The sequence below is a fragment of the Leucopleurus acutus genome, assembly GCF_964270905.1.
Source record: "Leucopleurus acutus genome assembly, chromosome: 8".
Taxonomy (NCBI): Eukaryota; Metazoa; Chordata; class Mammalia; order Artiodactyla; family Delphinidae; genus Leucopleurus; species Leucopleurus acutus.
Window position 1 is genome coordinate 70994250 of NC_139151.1, and position 22114 is coordinate 71016363.

The 22114-nt window shown below is 36.4% G+C and overlaps 1 protein-coding gene across 2 annotated transcripts in view; it reads right to left on the reverse strand.

The window, feature by feature from the left end:
- PIK3C2A (phosphatidylinositol-4-phosphate 3-kinase catalytic subunit type 2 alpha) overlaps positions 1-22114 on the reverse strand; it is a 99238-nt gene that overhangs the window by 13359 nt on the left and 63765 nt on the right. For both annotated transcript variants that reach the window (XM_082845754.1, XM_082845753.1), the window contains exons 13-23: positions 21264-21431; positions 15432-15543; positions 14911-15056; positions 13140-13328; positions 12582-12675; positions 11996-12090; positions 11458-11638; positions 7961-8065; positions 4081-4173; positions 2688-2817; positions 47-183 (exon numbers count right to left, since the gene is read on the reverse strand). In XM_082845754.1, coding sequence (XP_082701880.1) covers positions 47-183; positions 2688-2817; positions 4081-4173; positions 7961-8065; positions 11458-11638; positions 11996-12090; positions 12582-12675; positions 13140-13328; positions 14911-15056; positions 15432-15543; positions 21264-21431 — 1450 coding nt within the window. The remainder of the gene's footprint in view (positions 1-46; positions 184-2687; positions 2818-4080; positions 4174-7960; positions 8066-11457; positions 11639-11995; positions 12091-12581; positions 12676-13139; positions 13329-14910; positions 15057-15431; positions 15544-21263; positions 21432-22114) is intronic.

The window sequence follows — 22114 nt, forward strand, 5'->3', positions numbered from 1 at the left end:
AACACATTTTTGACGGTAATTTAGAATACAGAGACTAGCTAATCACCTTTTCATATTCCTCTTCAGAGGGATTGTATTTCCTCAGCCACTCTGCAAGTGGTTTATCTTTAAAGGATCCAGTCACACCATATTCCACTTGGATTTTCCTGAGGGTATCTGAAGCAGGAACTAGCTCCACCATGCCTTTAAAAACAAAACATTAAGATATATGAAAATGTCTCCCCCCCAAATTTATAGCTTTTGATGTATGACATAAGATACCAGCTAACAATCAACATTTAAAAAAAAAAGTCAGCTCTGGCAGCCCATGCTAGAAAATGTGAGAAATCAAAATTATTTTTTATTTTCATAAGTACCCAAGATATAGGGCTTCCCTGGTGGCGCAGTGGTTGAGAGTCCGCCTGCCGATGCAGGGGACACGGGTTTGTGCCCCGGTTCGGGAAGATCCCACATGCCACGGAGCAGCTAGGCCCGTGAGCCATGGCCGCTGAGCCTGCGCGTCTAGAGCCTGTGCTCCGCAAAGGGAGAGGCTACAACAGTGAGAGGCCCGCATACCGCAAAAAAAAAAAAGTACCCAAGATATAAAACTGAATTTGACTATTTCAGACTTTGTCTGTACATCCATGTGCTATCCACACAAAGAATAAGAATAACAACTTTAATTGCAAACTAGGTAATACTGACCTCATCAATAAAGTTACTTACAAGATATATGCTGTCCCATTTTGCACAAAAAACTTTCTCTAGTCATGTACTTGCGCAATATAAGAGTGTTTCAGAGTACATTAAGCCCTTTCAAAGGGAAGAACAAATGAAGATTGTCTTTGTGATATGTTTGAGTCTCAAGTACATGTTTTGTCTTCCTTACTGAAATGTAAATGCAGTGCTTAGGTAGAAAAATCTCAAAAATATGTTTTTAAAGACAAAATCCACATAGAGAACTGTACCTTTTGTTTAAAAGGAAGTATTATGCATGTTGGAATGTATACAAAATAGTCTCAGAAAGGGAATTCCCTGGTGGTCCAGTGGTTAGGACTCTGCATTTCCACTGCAGGGGGCACGGGTTCGATCGCTGGTTGGGGAACTAAGATCCCGTGTGCCGTGTGGTGTGGCCAAAAACAGTTTTTAAAAAAGAATAAAAAAATAGTCTCAGAAAGCTATGTAAGCAGTTATATTTTGAGAGCAGGCTGCCTAGGAGGTGTGGGAGAAAACTAAGATTTACATTCCAATTTATTCTATTACATGCTATGTGGATATTTTACTATGTGCATATATTTTTTATATATTTTAAAAATTAGTTTTATATATTTTAACAAGTCAAGGAGATGCACTGTTATCAAAATAAAAGATACAGACACAGAGACCTGCTTTGAAGAAAGGACTGTAAATAACCAAGAAGGCCAAGTCCTCCAGGCCATCCCAAAAGAAAGCATGCAGGGTCAGGCTATAATCCTAGTAGACTGGTCACACATGGCAGAGTGAACTCATTTGGATCCTTTGTGTTGTTTTGGTTACATTATCTGGTTTATAGTTCACAGTGACATCCTTTTTCAATGAATACCTGCATCTTGATTCTATGAGTATGTTTAATCAAATTTTTAATATACAAATTTCTAATTTCATTATCAAACATACACATGTAGAAATTACTGTGTACAAAACAGTGGATAAACGTTCATAAATATACAAAGTACTACCATCCCCTGAGGGAACTTAAAATCAATCCAGCAGAGATGACGCAATGTCTGGTAAGTATTAAAGACAACTGCTGAGTCTGGAGAAGGGAGGATTACTATAGACTAAGGTGTTTGTTAAAAACTTCACAAAGGGGCTTCCCTGGTGGCACAGTGGTTGGGAGTCCACCTGCCGATGCAGGGGACGCGGGTTTGTGCGCCGGTCCAGGAGGATCCCACATGCCGCGGAGCAGCTGGGCCCGTGGGCTGTGGCTGCTGGGCCTGCGCATCCGGAGCCTGTGCTCCACGACCAGAGAGGCCACAGCAGTGAGGCCCGCGTACCGCAAAAAAAAAACACAACTTCACAGAGGATGTGAATGTGATTTTTCATTTGAAAAATAACGACACAGTGAGATAACACGAGTGAAAAGCTTTAGCACAGGGCAAATCACAAAGTAAGCACTCAACCATTAGAAACAACATTAAAAAAAAGAGAGAGTTGACTGCCTACAAAGTTACATAGAATTCCATAAGAAGAAAGAAGAGTTCAACTATATGAAATAAGTATAGTAACAGAAAAACTAATCCAGTGAAATGGTAGGCTCTTGTTGATGAATGAGGAATCTTGCTTGATAAAGTGACTTCCATCTTATAAAACTTATTGTCATGCAAGCATTTATTAGGGCTACTCATTGAGTTACTATATAAAACCAGCAAGAATTCTTAAACTGACTTGATTTCCCTTTTTTTGGCCATACCGCGCGGCATGCAGAACTTCCCCGACGAGGGACGTATCCTATGCCCCCTGCAGTGGAAGCCTGGAATCTTAACCACTGCACCACCAGGGAAGTCCCTGACCTGATTTCGTTTTGACAAGATAAAGTCTGCACACCCTTACCTATGAAAGGAAAGTGATAAGGCTGAGATCCTAGTGTACCAGCACCAGGACCCTTAGAGCAGGTGCACTCTGAGCTAAATTCAAGGAATAAAATAAGACATAACTAACATATTTACCTCGATCTCTGCCAGTTGAGAGACATTTGAAAATTACCATCCTCAGATCTAGCCCTTCTTTAAGCCAGATCTTGTCCATAATCTTTATCATTTGTAAAGCTAACATATCTTGCCGAAGATCTTCACCAACCTTGAAATCAAGGAAACAAAATGAAACTTGTACATTTCCAAAAGACTTAATAGGTTACATATAATAAAAGGGGGGGTGTGGGGAGGAGGGAGTAGTGAAAAGAGTAAAGAATAAGATGAACAGAACCACATTTTTATTCTTCTGCAGCATTCTAGAGAAAGTAACTTAACCTCTTCATGTCTCAGTTTCCTGATCTGTACACTTTAAAAGGTTGGGTTTTACAGTATATGAATTATGTTCAATTTTTTAAAAGGGCAATATGGAAGATCTTTGTGTTGATTGAAATATTTCATATCTTGACTGTATCAACGTCAACATCCTAACTGCAATATTGTAGAACAGTTTTGCAAGATGTTACCATTGGGGGAAACTGAGTAAAGGGTATACAGGATTTCTGTGTAATTTCTTAAAATGAACTACAGTGAACTGCAAACTTCAATATACAATAATCTCAAATTAAACGTTTACTTAAAAAAAAGTTAGCTGTCCCCAAATGAATTCTAACTGGATCACATCAAGTTTTCATTTTCTTTTTAAATTGGATAAGTTTAAAACACATAATGATGAATATATTTTTGAGACTGGCCAAGAAAATTATGGAAAAAAAGAGGTGATTTGCCTTAACAAATATTACAACATATAAAATTACTGTATTCAAACAGATGATACTGTTTTAGGAAAAGGCAGATACATCAACACAATAAAATGGAATCTAAAACCAGATCTGAGTATATGGGAACTTGCTATAGACATATCAAAGGTGGTTCAAGAGAAGCTATCTTGATGAACCTCCACTAAATGAACTCACTGAATTAACTAAAACTCTCCATTCTTTCTTAAAAATAATACTAATTGTGATCACAACACACAAAACTTTGACTGGTAATAGATTACTCTAAAGTACTCTACTCCTGCTGCTTCCCACAGGTAAGTTACACGTTTCCAAAAAGAGTGCCCCTCTCATAGTTTTGCAATATTGCCCTGCACGTCTCTAGGGCATACCATTTCACCTCCAGGTGAAAGGCATTACCTAGAGCTATGATGTACTAACACTTAACTAGCATGGCCATATACAGCAGCTCTAGCCCAGAGTTGCATTTATTACCAAATCCATTTGGAAACAGTTTATCTCAGTAATAATTTTTCACATATTCAATTTAATTAAATTCTAAATAAACAAAATTACTGTTGCAATTTTGAAAAAGGAATTTGAGAAAAGAATTTTTAAATTACCAAAAAACAAAATCACCTTTCTCTGCTCACCTTAAACATGACATTAATTTCTTCCCCCATTGGATCAGCATTCACCATTGTGACTTTCAGGGGCACAGCATTAGAACTGAAGAAGGAACATGACTACAAATACAATATGTTAAGCATTAGAATGATAACACTGAAATAAAAACTTAAAAAAAATTTTTTTTGTCCAAGGCATTTCTCCTTTCACGTTTTCCTTTGAATTAGGGCAAATGAAATAACGCACATGAGCTGCTTCTTAGATTATCTGGCAGATAAGAGGTATATAAAGATACTTTTTGAAACTTGAACATAACACATTGTCTAAGCAGAGAAGCAATACCTTAAAAACTTGAGACAAAAACCATTAAAAATTTGAAATATTATGACACTTTAAAAGTGTTATAATCCTTCAACAAAGCACAAAATTTTGTATATGCTTATCTTTCCTCTAATCAGTAAGATTTGGAATGAGATCTCTACTTCTATTCATGGTACTAGTAAAATTAATCATTAGCCATGGGATCAAATAGTAACACTAAATTGAACAATTTCATTAGCAAAGATCAAGTCTAATATTAAAATTAAACTGGCTAAAAAACTAATTTAAGAGAGTGAGAGCAATTTAAAGGAAACAGCAAACAAAATCCAAGGGGTAAATGTAACCCCCCCACCTCCAGTGACATAATTATACAGCTCAAGCACCCACTCTTATATTGAGTTGGCCAAAAAGTTCCTTCGGTTTTTTTGTTTGTTTGTTTTTTAATGAGAATGAGCTACTTGCTGATCTTTTTTTTTAATTAATTTATTTATTTTGGGCTGTGTTGGGTCTTCATTTCTGTGCGAGTGCCCTCTCTAGTTGTGGCAAGTGGGGGCCACTCTTCATCGGGATGCGCGGGCCTCTCACTATCGCGGCCTCTCTTGTTGCGGAGCACAGGCTCCAGACGCGCAGGCTCAGTAGTTGTGGCTCACGGGCCCAGCTGCTCCGCAGCATGTGGGATCTTCCCAGACCAAGGCTCAAACCCGTGTCCCCTGCATTAGCAGGCAGACTCTCAACCATTGCGCCACCAGGGAAGCCCTCCTTCGGTTTTTAAGTAAAGACAAAAGACACATTTTTCATTTTCACCAAGAACTTTTTGAACAACACATTCACCATTTTGTTCCACCACCTTCTGCCATTTTTCAGACAACTATGTAATTCCATCTTCCCAAAACTTTTTATCTTCTTGAGCAAAGAACTGTTCCAGGTGCCTTTATACAATATTTTTTTAATATAAATTTATTTATTTTATTTTTGGCTGCATTGTGCGCATGCTTTCTCTACTTGCAGTGAGTGGGGGCTACTCTTCGTTGCAGTGCGTGGGCTTCTCACTGCAGTGGCTTCTCTTGTTGCGGAGCACAGGCTCAACGCACCGGCTTCAGTAGTTGTGGCACTCGGGCTCAGTAGTTGTGGATTGCGGGCTCTAGAGCACAAGCTCAGTAGTTGTAGCACATGGGCTTAGTTGCTCCGTGGCATGTGGGATCTTCCCAAACCAGGGCTCGAACCTGTGTCCCCTGTATTGGCAGGCGGATTCTAAACCACTGTGCCACCAGGGAAGCCCCCAGGTGCCTTTTACAGTCTTCCAGGGAATTGAAATTTTTTCCACTCAGAGAATTTTGTAAAGACTGAAATAAATGGAAATCCGAAGGTGCAATGTCTGGTGAATATGGTGGATGAGTGTGAACTTCCCAGCCAAGCTGTAACAGTTTTTGCCTGGTCATCAAAGAAACATGCGGTCTTGCATAATCCTGATGGAAGATTATGCATTTTCTGTTGACTAATTCTGGATGCTTTTCGTCGAGTACCACTTTCAGTTGGTCTAATTGGGAGTAGTACTTGTTGGAATTAATCGTTTGGTTTTCCAGAAGGAGCTCATAACAGAGGACTCCCTTCCAATCCCACCATATATACAACATCACCTTCTTTGGATGAAGACTGGCCCTTGGTGTGGTTTGTGGTGGTTCATTTTGCTTACCCCACAATCTCTTCCATTCCACATTATTGTACAGTATCCACTTTTCATCTCCTGTCACAATTTGTTTTCAAAAAACAAATTGGGAAATGGGGATTGACATATATACACTAATATGTATAAAACAGATAACTAATAAGAACCTACTGTATAAAAATAAATTAATTAATTTAATTAAATTTTTAAAAAAGTAAGTTACAAAATAGTTCATATAGTAAGGGCTTATTTTTATAAAAACATAGTTCATGTAACTAGAAAAAGCCTGAAAGCATATAAACCAAAGTGTATCCAGTCATTTTATGTGCATGGGGAGGTTATAAATGATTTTTTTGTCAGGAAAAAAAAAAAAGAAACATTTTCATTACGTTTAAGCAGAGAATTGCATGCGGAAATACAGTCAGGGATTTTTTTCGGACTTCCCTGGTGGCACAGTGGTTAAGAATCTGCCTGCCAATGCAGGGAACACAGGTTCGAACCCTGGTCCAGGAAGATCCCACATGCTGCAGAGCAACTAAGCCCATGCGCCACAACTACTGAGCCTGTGCTCTAGAGCCCACAAGCCACAACTACTGAGCCCGCGTGCCTAGAGCCCGTGCTCCACAACAAGAGAAGCCACTGCAACAAGAAGCCTGCACACCACAACGAAGAGCAGCCCCTGCTCACCACAACTAGAGAAAGCCCACGTGCAGCAACGAAGACCCAATGCAGCCAAAAAAAAGTAAATAAATAAATGCATCTATTAAAAAAAGAAGATTTTTTTTCGCTTAACTTAGGTGGAACCCAAACATCAAAGCAATGAACATAACCAGGCTGGTGCAAATGATTTTCAACGCTTGATTTGGATATTTTGAGTATGTCGGCTATCTCCCACGTGGTATAACGTTGATTGTTCTCAATTACAGTCTTGATTTGATTGCTATCGACTTCAACTGGTCTACCCGACCATGTAGCATCATCGAGCGAGAATCTCTAGCACGAAACTTTGCAAACCACTTTTGACACGTTCTATCAGTCACAGCACCTTCTCCATACACCACATAAATCTCTTTTTGCATTTCAGTTGTGTTTTTACCTTTCTTGAAATAATAAAGCATAATATGCCAAAAATGTTGTTTTTCTTCCATCTTCAATATTAAAATGGCTACACAAAAATTCACCAATTTTGATTTTTTTTTTTTAAATGCTCGCTGATATGACAGCTGTCACAATACAATCTAAGAAAATTGTTTCACATGAAGTTAAAGACAACTAAGTGCTACTAGAACCATCGTACGGAAAAAAACCAAATGAACTTTTTGGCCAACCCAGTATTTCAATGAAGAGTAGCCATATGTCAATTTAAAAAAATTAAATGTAAGACTCCTTTATGGATAGTTGTACCCTAGACTTTCAAAATCACAGACACTAATGGATGAATTAATTGGCTGCTTTTGCTGAACTCATGTTAGAGAAAAATCCACTATTTGTGTTACTATTAGCCCAATTAAAAATATAGTTAACTCAATTTTGATGATTACAACTACTTTTTGATGACTCTAAGAAGTGTTATAAACCTTGAAAGACTCCACCTGGCCATTCACAAGAGAGGAAAAAAACTGCCTACCTGTGACTGGGTACTTTTACCACTGGAATTACAACATATGCAGCTATTACACCATAGCAAAAAATAATTCCAAGGCAGTAAATAATTTTACACTGCTTTTTCTTTCAGGAATGGTGATTAGATAAGAATATACTGAGATAAATATGGATCTTACACAAACATACATCCATAAGTACTTATAACCAACCTATGCAGATATTATCTGCATTTGCCTTAAGCATACCTGCCCATTTGCCTTCTTCCTACACATTGTTTGAAAATGTAATATGAACTTATAAGCATTCTATGTCACCTTAATATTTAATTCTTTTGCCACAAGACTTGGATTGAGAGGGAGACGGCATTTATTTCTTAGAAAAAAGGACTGTACTCGTTCCATACTCCTTTGGAGGACAACCTATGAAAAGAAACCGATACTGTTAAGTACATAATGAAAATGAAGACCTTTTTATATGACAACATAAATATGATATGGACCCGATTTTTTAAATGCCCAATTGTCAAATGGTCAAAAAAGTTGCTAAAGAGAGTTAATTTTTACTATAAAAATTAAAATTATAGCAAAGGCTATAAACATAGGGGGGAATTACATAGGGTCATATTTAACATATTAGTTAACACTCACTAACAAACAGAAATTAAGCAATAACGAGACGCCAATTTTTATCTAAGAGACAAAAAATTTAAGATAACATCCAGTGCTGGCAACAAGGTGGGAAACAGATACTTTCATAATCTACTGGTGGGGAGGGAGGTGTATACTGGTAAGTTTTGTTTTGTTATTGCAATCTAATATAAACTATTATAACTAAAAATATACAAAGCTCTTGATTCAATTATTTCATCTGTAGGAATATCCTATGAAGAAATACTAGCACTGGTGGGAAGCAGCTGCATAGCACAGGGAGATCAGCACAGTGCTTTGTGACCACCTAGAGGGGTGGGATAGGGAGGGTGGGAGGGAGACGCAAGAGGGAGGGGATATGGGGATATATGTATATGTATAGCTGATTCACTTTGTTATACAGCAGAAACTAACACAACAATGTAAAGCAATTATACTCCAATAAAGATGTTTTTAAAAAAAGGAAAAAAAATACTAGCAAAGGGGCAAACACTTATATATTAAAATTCATCACAGAACCGTCTGGGAAAAGAAAAATGTATAAACAACCTACATAGAGGTAATAGTTCATAATTTATGCTAAGATACCTTGTAATACCATGTAATACCATGTACTCATTAAGAAACATGAAGTGTAACTATATGTACTTACATGAATTCTCCAACATAAAGTAAAAAAGAAAAAAGCAATTTACAAAAAAAAAATCATTGCTGAAAGAAATTAAAGATCTAAATAAATGAAAAGATATCCCATGTTCATGAACTGTAAGACTTAATATTATTAAGACTGCAACATTTCCCAAATCAATCTACAGATTCAACACAATCTTTATCAAAACTCCAACTGCCTTTATTGCAGAAATGGGCAGGCTGATACTAAAATTCACATAGAATTGTAAGGGACTTCCAAACAGCCAAAACAATCTTGAAAAAGTAAAAGTTGGAGGACTCAAATTCCTGATTTCAAAACCTACTACAAAGCTATAGTAATGAAAACAGTATAGCATAAGGAGGGGCATACAGATCAATGGAATAGAATTCGGAGTCCAGAAATAAACCCATATAACTATGGTCAACTGATTTTCAACTAGGGTGCCAAGATCATTCAACAGGAAAGAATAGTCTCTTCAGCAAATGGTGCAGCAACAACTGGATAACCACATGTAAAAGAATGAAGTTGGACCCTTAGCTCATAGAATATTAAAAAAAAAAAAGAAACTCAAAATGGATCAAAGACTTTTTAAGAGTGAACCTATAAAACTCCTAGAAGAAAACAAAGGTGTACCTCACTGTGACCTTCTATTTGACAACAAATTCTTGGACACGCTAGTAAAAGCACAAGCAACAACAACAAAAAAGTAAGTTAGACCATAAAATGTAAAAGTTTTGTGCATCAAAGGACATTATGAAGGAAATAGAAAGATGATACACAGAATGGGAGAAAATATTTGCAAACAGTACATCTGATAGGGGTCTAGTATCTAGAATACATAAAGAACTCCAACAATTCAACAACAAAAAGACAAACCAATTAAAAAGGACTTAGAAAAGAAATTTCTCCAAAGAAGATATACAAATGGCCAACAAACACATGAAAATGTGCCCCAAATCATTAGTCATCAGGGAAATGCAAATCAAAACCACCATGAGATACTACAGATACTACTTCACATCCACTAGGATGACTACAGTTTAAAAAAACGGAAAATAAGAAATTTTGGTGGTGATATGGAGGAACTGGAATCCTCATACATTACTAGTATTATACTGGAATTATAAAATGGTGCAGCTACTGTGGGTAACAGTTTCAAAAAACATAGAATTACTATATGATACACTAATTCTACTCCTAGGTAAAGTGAAAACAGATGTTCAAACAAAAACTTATACACAAATATTTATAGCAGCACTATTCATTAGTGGTCAAATAATAGAAACAAGCCCAATGTCCACCAACTGATGAATGGATAAACAAAATATGGTATTATCTATACAATGGGACATTGTTCAGCCATAAATACACATGCTAAAATATGGATGAACCTTGAAAACATTAAGTTAAGTGAAAGAAATCAGACACAAAAGGCCACATGTTGCATGATTCCATTTATATGAAATGTCCAGAACAGGTAAGTCCATAGAGACAGAAAGCAGATTAGTTCTCACGAGGACCTGGGAGGAGAGGGGAATAAGAAGTAAAGGGTTAGTGGGTGCAGGATTGCTTCCTGTTGTGATGAAAATGTTCTGGAATTAGACAGTGATGGTGGTTGCACAACACTGTGAATGTACTATCAATAACAGCCAATGGACTGTACACCTTAAAGTGGTTAAAATAATGAAGTCTAGTTAAAAAATAACATACGTTTCTATAAAAAATTTTTAACTCCAAACATTTGTATATATACATGTATATATGTGAAAAGTCATATAAAATGACCAAGCACGACATAAAACAAACTGTGAACAAGATACCTACAGGGAGAAAATGAAACTGGAAAAGTCCTAATTTTTTAATCCATAAACTTATTCATTTGGACTTCTTAAACATTAGCATCCATTCATACTTCTATTACCTTTACAATTACAAAAATGTTAAAAAGCAAAATAGTGAAAAAGAAACTCAAGAGAACAATTTTGATCAGAAAGGAATTAATAAGCATGGAAATGAAAGGGAACTGAGTTAGGATATAAAATCTTTTCCGACATGTTTTAAGCAACTTTTGAATTCAATCTGCCCAAAACAGCATAAGTGTGTTAGAGTTCTATTGGATGTCTATTGAAAAAGAATAACAACCGGGACTTCCCTGGTGGCGCACAGTGGTTAAGACTCCAGGCTCCCAATGCAGGGGGCCTGGGTTCGATCCCTGCTCAGGGAACTAGATCCCACACCCATGTCGCAACTAACAGTTCGCATACTGCAACTAAGGAGCCTGTGCGCCGCAACTAAGGAGCTGGTGAGTTGCAACTAAGAAGCCAGCTTGCCATAACTAAGGAGCCCACGTGCCACAACTACGGAGCCCACAAACCACAACTAAGACCCGGCACAACCAACCAACCAAATAAATAAACAAATATTAAAAAAAAAAAAAAAAGAATAACAACTTGTCAGCACTGTAAAGATCCTTTAACATCAAAATATTTATGTTCCCTCTATGGGTACATACCTGTCTGGCTGATCCACTAGCCTGCCTTACTTTTTCTGCCACTCCTCCTAAAAGCTGTACAAGTTTTGCCTGCTTCAGAAGTTCTTCTCTGAGTCCTTTTCCTCCTACTGAGAGGAGAGCACCCAAAACATGTTCATATCGGGCACCAAACTGTGCATCATGCAGGGCATCCTTGAGGAGCCTAATACAGCAAAATATTGATGTCAGCCACTTCTGAGAAACAGATTAATGTCTCTCAAAATCAATTTAACAAGTTTAATTTTTGGTATCCAGGAATTAATTTTAAGCTATATAAGCAAGTAAAAACTCAGTCATTATTATAGAGCTCTAACATGCCAAATAATTTTGCAATAGAGGGTTTTGTTATTTTCTGGTTTTATTTCTAAAGACATAAAAATTTAGCTTCTTTATAATAATGATTTCAGTGAAACAGCTGGTATCAACAGTAAATAGTCCGAGCATACAGTTTAGACTTTGAGTGTCATCTCTGTAAATAACAGAGACAGAAATAAAGTACTTAAGAAAATTTAAATCTTACCAATATAAATTGTGTGCTATCTGTATATTTCCCAATGCCCTGGACAGAAGGAAGCGCACTAATGAACTGTTCAAGTAAATTTCATATTTCAAAGCCTACATGCAAAGAAAAATAAGAATCACTAGTGGTCAAACCCATACTACGTTGTTAGGATAAAATTATCAAAAGATAAACTATATAAATCAAGGATGAAAGGTGATACTGATAAAAATGAAACAGATGAATTAACTTAGGTGAAATTAATGAAATCAAGCAGAAAAGTACAGACCTGGGAATAACATTCATTAGCTATGTTTAAAAGGCCAATTAAAAAAAAAATCAAAGAAAAGTTCAAGTCTGGTTTGTTCTGAGAATTAAAACCCGAGAATTAAAAATCCAGGTATATATATATATAGTTAGTATTTAAGTAGGGCAGCTGATAATAGTGGAAAAAAATTCACAGTAAATCCAAATGCAATACACCTCAACATTCCCACACAACAAAAGTACTTTTAATCAAAACAGAAAGGGGATTCCTTAGCAAAGTCCCTACTCATACAAACTGGGGAGAGGGTAAGAAGGGTAGGTAACCTCGTAAAAAACTCACCTGCACAAACTGTGGAAGAAGATCTGTTAGCTCATCATCACTAATAGCCTCAATCCAGGTCACAGCTAGGGACCTCACTTCCTGATCAGCAAATCTAGAAGCATAACACAAAAATCAAGATTTGACAGCGATTTCTTTCTAATGAAGCTGTTTTTCCTGAAAACACAATCTCAATCTATTCCTGACAAAGAATACTCAAATAGCTATTCAAAAGCAATGTGTTTCTTCTCTTTTTCTAGGAAGAAAATCTTATTGTCCTATACACAAATCCAATTTCGTGACTGTTTAGAAACCTTACGAAAATTAATTCTGACCTACATCATAAAAATATAACAAAGTATTCAAAATTTACAACCTCTCTAGATTAGTTTTAAATGATATGATATCCCTTTTTAATAACCTCAACACAAAAGATGTGTTTATAGAAATATGCATTTACACATTTATACTGAATCGAATTGCTTTCATGTTAAAACAAAGGGAACTAATCCTGCAACATAATATCTTACTGGAAAAACAATAAAACAGAGCAAATAAATTCAGCCACAGTTAACTTACTTTGAATCAAGAAGCTCCAACGCAGTCAGTGGGTGCAATGGAGGCCACTGCCGAAGCAATGAGTAAGTTTTGGCAAGATTAACCCATTTCCAGTTTGGGGCACTTGCTAGTACTTTAGGAAGACAATTTGGGTGCTTGAGGCAATAATAACGTTTCTCCCACAGAAAGGCTTTATCTTCTTTAGAAAGTCTGAATATGTAACAGAATTACATCACTTCTTAGTGATATCATAATGACAGTTATAATCTCGATTAAAAATACAAAGAAGAAATTTATTCCTTTTAGGACAGCCACTTCTTGGTAGAATCATTAATACTAATTTGGAATAGAAAAACGCAATGTACAGCAAACACCACTAATTTACCCTAATTTGGGGGATGGAAAGAAATCATTCTGCCTTGATAAAAGAGTCTTAGTTAAGAAAAAGAAGGATAATTCAGCACAATAAAATTTATTGAGCTCTAACCAGATGCCAGGCACTGGAAATCAGAGTTGGCTACACAGAACCTACCCTAAGAGACAGCAAGGATTTCATCATTTTATAAAAGTAAAACCAAATGTCATGCCAAAAACAAATGCTATTACAAAATTTTAGAAGATGACTATATAGCTCATTTGAGGAATATTCAAAATAAAAAGAACTTGTCTTGGAAATTCTAATTTACTGTTAATGACAGATGTTTATGTGAATGAAATATTTCACTACTCATCTATCTACCCTTGTGTATATAATCCATGCATTGAATTGAAATGTATTTCACATGGAATACTAAAAAAAAAATCAAGTATTGCAAAAAGGTACACAATTAAGTTTCTCCTTCCAATTCCCCTCCCAGTGGCAACTGCCTAACCTCGTATATTCTTCCAGAGGTAGTCTATTCATATAGAAGCATACACAAAGGTGTATGTAGATTCTCTTTTTTTCCTATATGTTAATGGTAACACATTATACACACTATCCTGCTACTTATTTTCTTCATTTAACATCTTACATATTAGTACATATAGCTATAACTTCATTCTTAATAGTTACATAGTACTGTTGGATAAATGTACCGTAATTTAACCCGTTAATGAACATTCCCTATCAGTTTTATAATAACCCAAATAAACACTGCAATGAATATTCTTGTCTCCACAAGCAAATATAAAAGGGTTTTCTCTAAAATACACTATAACTAACTGGAAGTGGAATTGTTAGGTCAGACTATGGACACTGCGACCTTTATAGATTTTGCCAAATTGCTCTCCAAAAGCTTTTAGAGTCCTGCCAACAGTATAATTCCCATTTTCTGTATCCCATCAATACCTTACATAATGAGACATTTTAATTTTCAACAATCTGATGTGTGAAATGGTATCTTGTATTAACTTATAATTCCTTGATTATTGAGAGGTTGAACATATTTTTTTCAGATGTTTAAAAGGTACTGTATTTCTTTTCCAAAGAATTACCTATTCATATTCTTGTCTACCACTGTGTTGTCCGTTTTTCTACTTATATGAAAAGGTCCTTCATATATTAAGGATACAGATTATAGTTCCCAATCTATCGTTTGCCTTTTGATTATGTAAAAAAATTGACCTGTACAAATTTCTAAATTTTATGTAGTCATATAGTCTTTTTATACAATTAAAAAAAGAAAAAAAAAAACTTTCCATATCAGGAACATTGCTAAATCATGAACTAAATCAGGGCATTTAATAAACCATTAACTTGAACTTTACATTGTAAGAGATACCCAGGCAAAACAGAATCAAAGGAATGTACCCAAGTGATGAGTCTCTGTGAAGAATATCAAGAAGTTTCCCTTTTACATCATTCTCCAATGTTTCTAAGTTGTGTTGCTGTATAATGCTTCTGTCAACTTGAGGAGTGGTATAAATGATATCAAATGTAGGAGAAGGAAAATCAACCTTAAAAATTAACAGAAGATTAAATTATAGCTGAAAAGTCCACATATTTGCTACATTAACTTGTTTTTGATTTTTCTTAGCCAACAGGGTGATAATACCAAATATTAAATTAATGTTTCTGTCCTTTTATTAAAAGTGATTACCATTACTGGTAATTCTCAATAGCACGTGTACTACTTGGGATTGGTGTAAGTGCATCTTTTACTGTTTCTCAGAAATAGGAAATGGTTTATTGACATTTAAATTAAATATAGATCCTAAGATCGAAACAAGATCAATTAGGCTTCTTTAGTAACAACCCAGATCATGGTACACATATACTTTTCATAAAGAATTCAAATTTGAACCTTTCCACGTGTCAGGAAGTATCATTACCTGTAACACTATTCTTTCCATCACATATCCTTTTTTGGGGACTGTTCCAGGAACAAGATTTGTATGTGATGAAGTCCAAAGATACAGAAGTTTAGTTCCACATGTTAAAAACCTTCATGAATGTAAACAGAAGAATACTGTGGATTTCATCTTAAAAATTACTTCAAAACTCACAACACACGGTAATGAATTTGAAATGTTAATAATCAAATATTTATTAAGCATCCTCTATATAAAAAGAACATATCAGAAGGAGTCACTCCCCATAGTGTACTTTCACTTCAGTATTTAGGTACTGAAGTATGGGAGTTAGAACAAAAGGAGGGAAGATGAAGCAACATTATCTTGGGAGAATCGGGGCTCAGGATAGAAGACAAGATGGGTAAAGTCTCAGAGTCACCTGTCCCCAAAACAACTTCTATAAATAGGAAGGTGAAGGATAGTCTTTGAAGATCATCTACAGAGGAACACATCTCAAGATGGTGGTTTGGATTTCATAACTGCTCCGTGACTTTTACCATAACAACAAAAACGCATGCCAAGAAAACCAGTATCTACTTTGTGCCAAAGCACTAATCATTTGAGATGAGAAGTTTCATCTGTTTGTGACCAGGGGTCATCAAATTTTTCTGTAAAGGGCCAGACAGCAAATATTTGTGGCTTTCTGGGCTATACAAGCTCTGTCAGAGACTCAACTCTGCTAGTATAGTGCCAAAGCAGCCATGAACAATACATTTCAAAAAATGTGTGCTGTGTTCTAACAAAACTGTATTTACAAAAAACAGGCAGTGGTCCAGAGTATGCTGACCCTTGCCCTAGACTACCAATTTATTGTCTACTGAAATTAAAAACATTTACCAATAAAGATATTGATATATCTTTACACAGAAGAAATTTCTGAAAAATAACATGAGACATAAAAGCAGGAAACTATAAACTTCATCAAACTTTGCTCATTTTATTCAAACAGCAAATATCCTTTCCAAAACTAGACTCCAGGCTTAATGTTTTCTCTAGCAGGTTAACAGCCTTTGAATCTTTGGCACAGGAATTCCCTGGCAATCCAGTGGTTAGGACTCCGCGCTTCCACTGCAGGGGGCCTGGGTTCAATCTCGGAGAACTGAGATCCTGCAAGCTGCGCAAGGCGGCCAAAAAAAAAAAAATCTTTGACACATACATTCTGTCTACTTTAGAACCACCCTCACCCTCAACTAGATTATTTGAAGGCAAATTCTGATATTATTTTATCTGCAAATACTTTTATGTATCTCTAAATGATAAACACTTTAATTTAAACATAATTGCAACAGAAACTTCCCTGGTGGCCCAGTGGCTAAGACTCCGCACTCCCAATGCAGGGGGCCCGGGTTCAATCCCTGGTCAGGGAACTAGATCCCACGTGCTGCAACTAAGAATTCGCATGCTGCAACTAAAGATCCTGCACGCCACAACTAAAAGATACCGTGTGCCGCAACTAAGACCTGGCGCAGCCAAATAAATATTTAAACATAATTACAACAAAATAATTAAAAATAATTACTCAAAGTTATTAGCTATCTAGTCAGCACTCAAATTTCTCTGATTGTCTCTAAAAAAAAAATTTTTAACGGTTTGTTTGAATAAGGATACAAGCAAGATCCAACATGTGCATTGGTTGATATGTCTTTTAAAGTATCTTTTAAATCAAGGGTCAACAAACTCCAGACTGTCACCTTGTTTTCTAAATAAACTTTTACTAAAATAAAGCCACACTCATTCATTTACATATTGCCTATCTATCACTGCTTTTGCCTTTGCTTTTACATTTGTGACAGAGACTACATGACCTACAAAGCCTCAACTACTTCTATCTGGTCCTCTTAACAAAGTTTGCCAACTCTTGTTTTAATCCATACATTCTTCTTTTTTATCCCCCGTTATTTGTTGAAGAATCCAGGTCTTCCGTTCTGAGAATTTTCTACATCCTGGATTTTACTGAGTGCATTCCTCTGGTATCATTTAGCATGTCCCTTTATCTCCTATATTTTCTGTAATAGATCTAAAGGTTTGATCTGATTCAGGGTTAGTTATGTGGCAAGAATACTTAATACTTTGTAGGTGGTATTGTATACCACTAGTTCCTGATGCATCAAATAAAGAAGCACACATTGGCATATCTCTCCTGCGATGTGAAGATAATCGGTTTGTTCAAGTGCTATCAATCTAAATCATCCATTATAAAGTTCCAGAAAACTTAATCACAATGGTTTTAAACAAGCATTAATATTAATAAATCACTGCTTAAATCAATGTCAACCAAGAATGCTTTTGACCACAGTGGATATTTGGCAATGTCTGGAGACTTTTTTGTTGGCAACTAGGGGGTACTACTGGCATTTAGTGGGCAGAAGCCAAGGATGCCACCAAACATCCCACAGTGTACAGGACAGTCTCCCACAGCAAAGAATTACCTGGCCCAAAATGTAAACAGTGCCAAGACTGAGATTTCCTGGCCTAAATCTACTATTTCAGTAGGGGCTGCAAAACTGTAATATTCTGTCATTCTTTCTGCATCTATTAGCTGGAATTTTTCTGTAAAAAACTTTCTCACGTCAATTATTTGGTAATCCTGAGACACAACTATAAAGGAACAGCAGCTTAAATGCTTGATTCAGTTTATTTAAAAATGAGTTAAGAACTCATTTATCATTGAGGTTGACTGAAATGCCTGTAAATCATTTGGCTTTCATGATAGTAACTTCATCAGGCTGTATGCAGGTTATACCTTAAACATAAATTAATTTTAAAAGAATTTCAAGACCAGGACTTCTGATCACTGTACTACATACAGTACGTTAACAGACTAAATCATTAACACTTTCTCTATATGTATTAATATAAAATCATCTTCCCTCTTAATTTCTGAGCATTTTTTGAATGTTAAATCCTAACATTACCTAGATTGACTACACTACTTGCCAAAGTCTCAAGATTAACGGCATCAGCTCACTGTTTTAAACAGCAGAGTGCTGGATGCAACTATTTAATTGTCTAACAAAAGTCGGGGCTTCCCTGGTGGCGCAGTGGTTGGGATTCCGCCTGCCGATACGGGGGGCGTGGGTTCGTGTCCCGGTCTGGGAGGATCCCGCATGCCGCGGAGCAGCTGGGCTCGTAGGCCGTGGCCGCTGGGCCTGCGCATCCCGAGCCTGTGCTCAGCGGCGGGAGGGGCCGTGGCGGTGGAAGGGCAGCGTACCGCATAAAAGAAAACAAAGTCAACTGCCCTTCCCCTTACTCTTTTGAATTTTGAAAGAATGTCATTCATCGAATAAAAAACATTTATTAATAATCAAAAAAAAAGTTGCAAAAAATGATAGTACTTCTCAAATGAAGTAAAGACTCCTGGTGCTTTCAAGAGCAAAACCTTCAAAACGAAGGTTTTCAAAACTGACTCATTTATAAAAATTAATGATAATGATATAATTACATTTAATTTTCTCACATAACTATTCCCTGACACTAATTTATCAAAGACAATTGAGGACTTCCCTGGTGGAGCCCTGGTTAAGAATCCGCCTGCCGATGCAGGGGACACAAGTTCGACCCCTGGTCTGGGAAGATCCCACATGCCACAGAGCAACTAAGCCCGTGTGCCACAACTTCTGAGCCTGTGCTCTAGAGCCCGCAACCCACAAATACTGAGCCCGAGTCCCACAACTACTGAAGCCCGCAATCCTAGAGCCCGTACTCCGCAACAAGAGAAGCCACCGCATTGAGAAGCCTGTGCACCGTAACGAAGAACAGCTCCTGCTCATTGCAACTAAAGAAAGCCCACGCACAGCAACGAAGACCCAATGCAGCCATAAATAAATAAATAAATTTATAGGGGTGGGGGGGAAAGACAATTGAGAACACAATTCTCCTCCTTTATGGGGCCAATATTCTGTTTTAGAGTAGTCATGGATTATATTTAGCAAACGGTTCTAAATATACATCATTAATAGCAATTTCTTTTTTAAAATTTTTTAATTTTTTGGCTGTGTTGGGTCTTGGTTGCAGTGTGCGGGCTTTCTCTAGTTGTGGCGAGCAGGGGCTACTCTTCGTTGCGGTGCGTGGACTTATTGCAGTGGCTTCTCTTGTTGCGAAACACGGGCTCTAGGCGCACAGGCTTCAGTAGTTGTGGCATGTGGGCTCAGTAGTTGTGGCTCACGCGGGCTCTAGAGCACAGGCTCAGTAGTTGTGACGCATGGGCTTAGCTGCTTTGTGGCATGTGGGATCTTCCTGGACCAGGGCTCGAACCCAGGTTCCCTGCATTGGCAAGTGGATTCTTAACCACTGTGCCACCAGGGAAGTTCTAATAGCAATTTCTTCAACTGCTTTTATCTAGCCTTTGGCAGTTCAGAATTACGTCAGGTGTCAAATAAAATTTGAGCCCAAAAGAAGTTATAGAATAAAAAAATCTTAAACTGCCTCCTCACATATAGGGGGAGTGACTATAAGAAAAGAAAAATGTGTGAATAAATGCTATATTTAAGTACATAAGAAAAGAATATTTCAAAAACAAAACGTATGAAGTCAGTGTTTCAAACACCACATGATTTTTAAAATGATTACTGGAAATTCAAACTGTGTTTGTCATTTAAGAGGAAAAAGGAAGTAGAACTAGATTAGCAGAATTTTTTAACTCTTATTTTTTAATTGTTTTATTGTAGGTTAAATAGATCAGTTATTAAGTCATTTCCCCAAAACTGTCCCATGGGACACAATGTTTTAAAAGATGTATTCTAGAACAAAAAAAGTACTATGGTATCAAATAAATCTGAGAATGGTAATACAGGATAATGTTAAGAACACAAACCCTGGGGCCAAACTGCCTATATTCAAATCCCACTTCTGCCACTTACTAGCTAAGCGCCCAAGGGCACGGCACTTTGATTCTCCCCTCTGTAAAAAGGGATAATAATAATACCTACCTTCATAGGGTTGTTGTGGGGTATATAAGGCTATGTATACAGCACTCAGACTAATACCCAGCATACAGTAAATGCTATGTATTTATAATTACAGTAATATTATTATTAAACACAGTAGGCTTCTTGACTGCAGAACTTTAGAGATACTTTAATATGCTAATGTCCATTATCATGCTCCAAAGTGTTATCACGTGCTATATCAAACATTCCAAACTTATTCAATTAAATTTTTTTTTCATTTAGGAAAACACTTGATGGTCTCATGGAACATATTATTACTTAAAACATAATCAAAATAGCTGAAAGGCCAGCTACATTATCCCAATGGCTATTAGTAGACACAAAGTTCAAAAGGAATTCCTTTAACCCTAAGGATCAATTAATTTTGCATACATGTGGGACTTTTGAAGATTAAAGGCCAGGGGTCTATAGCAGTAAGGGTAGATCAGTTAGGTAAAGGGAATAATATGCAGTTGGAGACTCTCTTAAACTGGAAAAGGATGGGGAAGAGATGTGAAGAGGGAAAGGAGTTTGTGGGGGTTTTTTAAATATATCAAAGGAACTTGTAAGACCACGAGTATTATGTCATAACATAATGCTTTCCATAAATTACAATTAAAGAATAAATTGGCTGCTGCTTTTCTTCTGGAATAGTGAGTGGCAAACAATCCTTTGAATACCCATATAGATATGTTCAAACTATAGCAGTACAACTTTGGTTTCCTCTGTGTCTCTGAAATGACCTCCTTTAATCACATCAGAAAAAATGAGGCAACTCATTATCTCATCACGTTCGTCACTGTTCCCCACTCCACTCTCTACCCAATTCTCATGCTGCAGGTGTGTCCACAGTAACTCACCATTACAACTCAGTAACACTTACCGTTTAAAGTCAAAAAGAGGTAAAGAAACTTTTCCCAAAGCTTCTGGCCCCTTTCTCTGCTTATTAGAATCAGGGGAACTTCCACTGCTCTGATTTAAAATTCCAAAAAGAGTAAGGTGAAGTAGTGATTCTAATGGCAATTGTGATATCTGGATGGGAAAAATGATTCTATGGGGGGAAAATGTATTAATAGAAAAAACAAATTAGACTGAATATGAAGTTTAATGCTTTAACGAGACTGACAATCTTAGGTATTTTATTTGACTCATCAAATAATCTTTAATCCTGAGTAACCTTTACTTAAGCAGTAAGCTTCGCTAACAAATACTATAAAAATCTTAAATAAATTTCATTATAATTTCAAACACATAACATTTCTCTCTTCAAAAATTTGTTAATACTTTTACTTAAGACTGGCAATGTCAATTTCTAGGCAAAATAATAATCATTTTCATTTCCTTTAGGAAAAGCTAGATGAATGTTTGAGTATTTCTGATTTGAGATTTACGTGTGCACATACATACACAGACAGACATATATGTTTACCAGTGTTTTGTTTTTGTTTTTTTTAAATCTGAAAGGACACATAAGGCCAACAGTGGTCACTCTGAGGAGCGATGAGATGGTTAAGAGTGGAAAATAAAGTGACACTTTCCACCCCACATGCATTTTTGTATTATTTTATTGCTTTGACAGACATGTGCTATTTTTATAATTAAAAAAATAAAAGAAAAATAGGAAACCATTAAATAAATGCAGAATAAAAAGTAAAAAGTTCTGCAATTGCCTCCTTGTCTAAATAATGAAAGCATTCCCTTAGTTTGAAGACAATATTTTAAAAATATTAACAG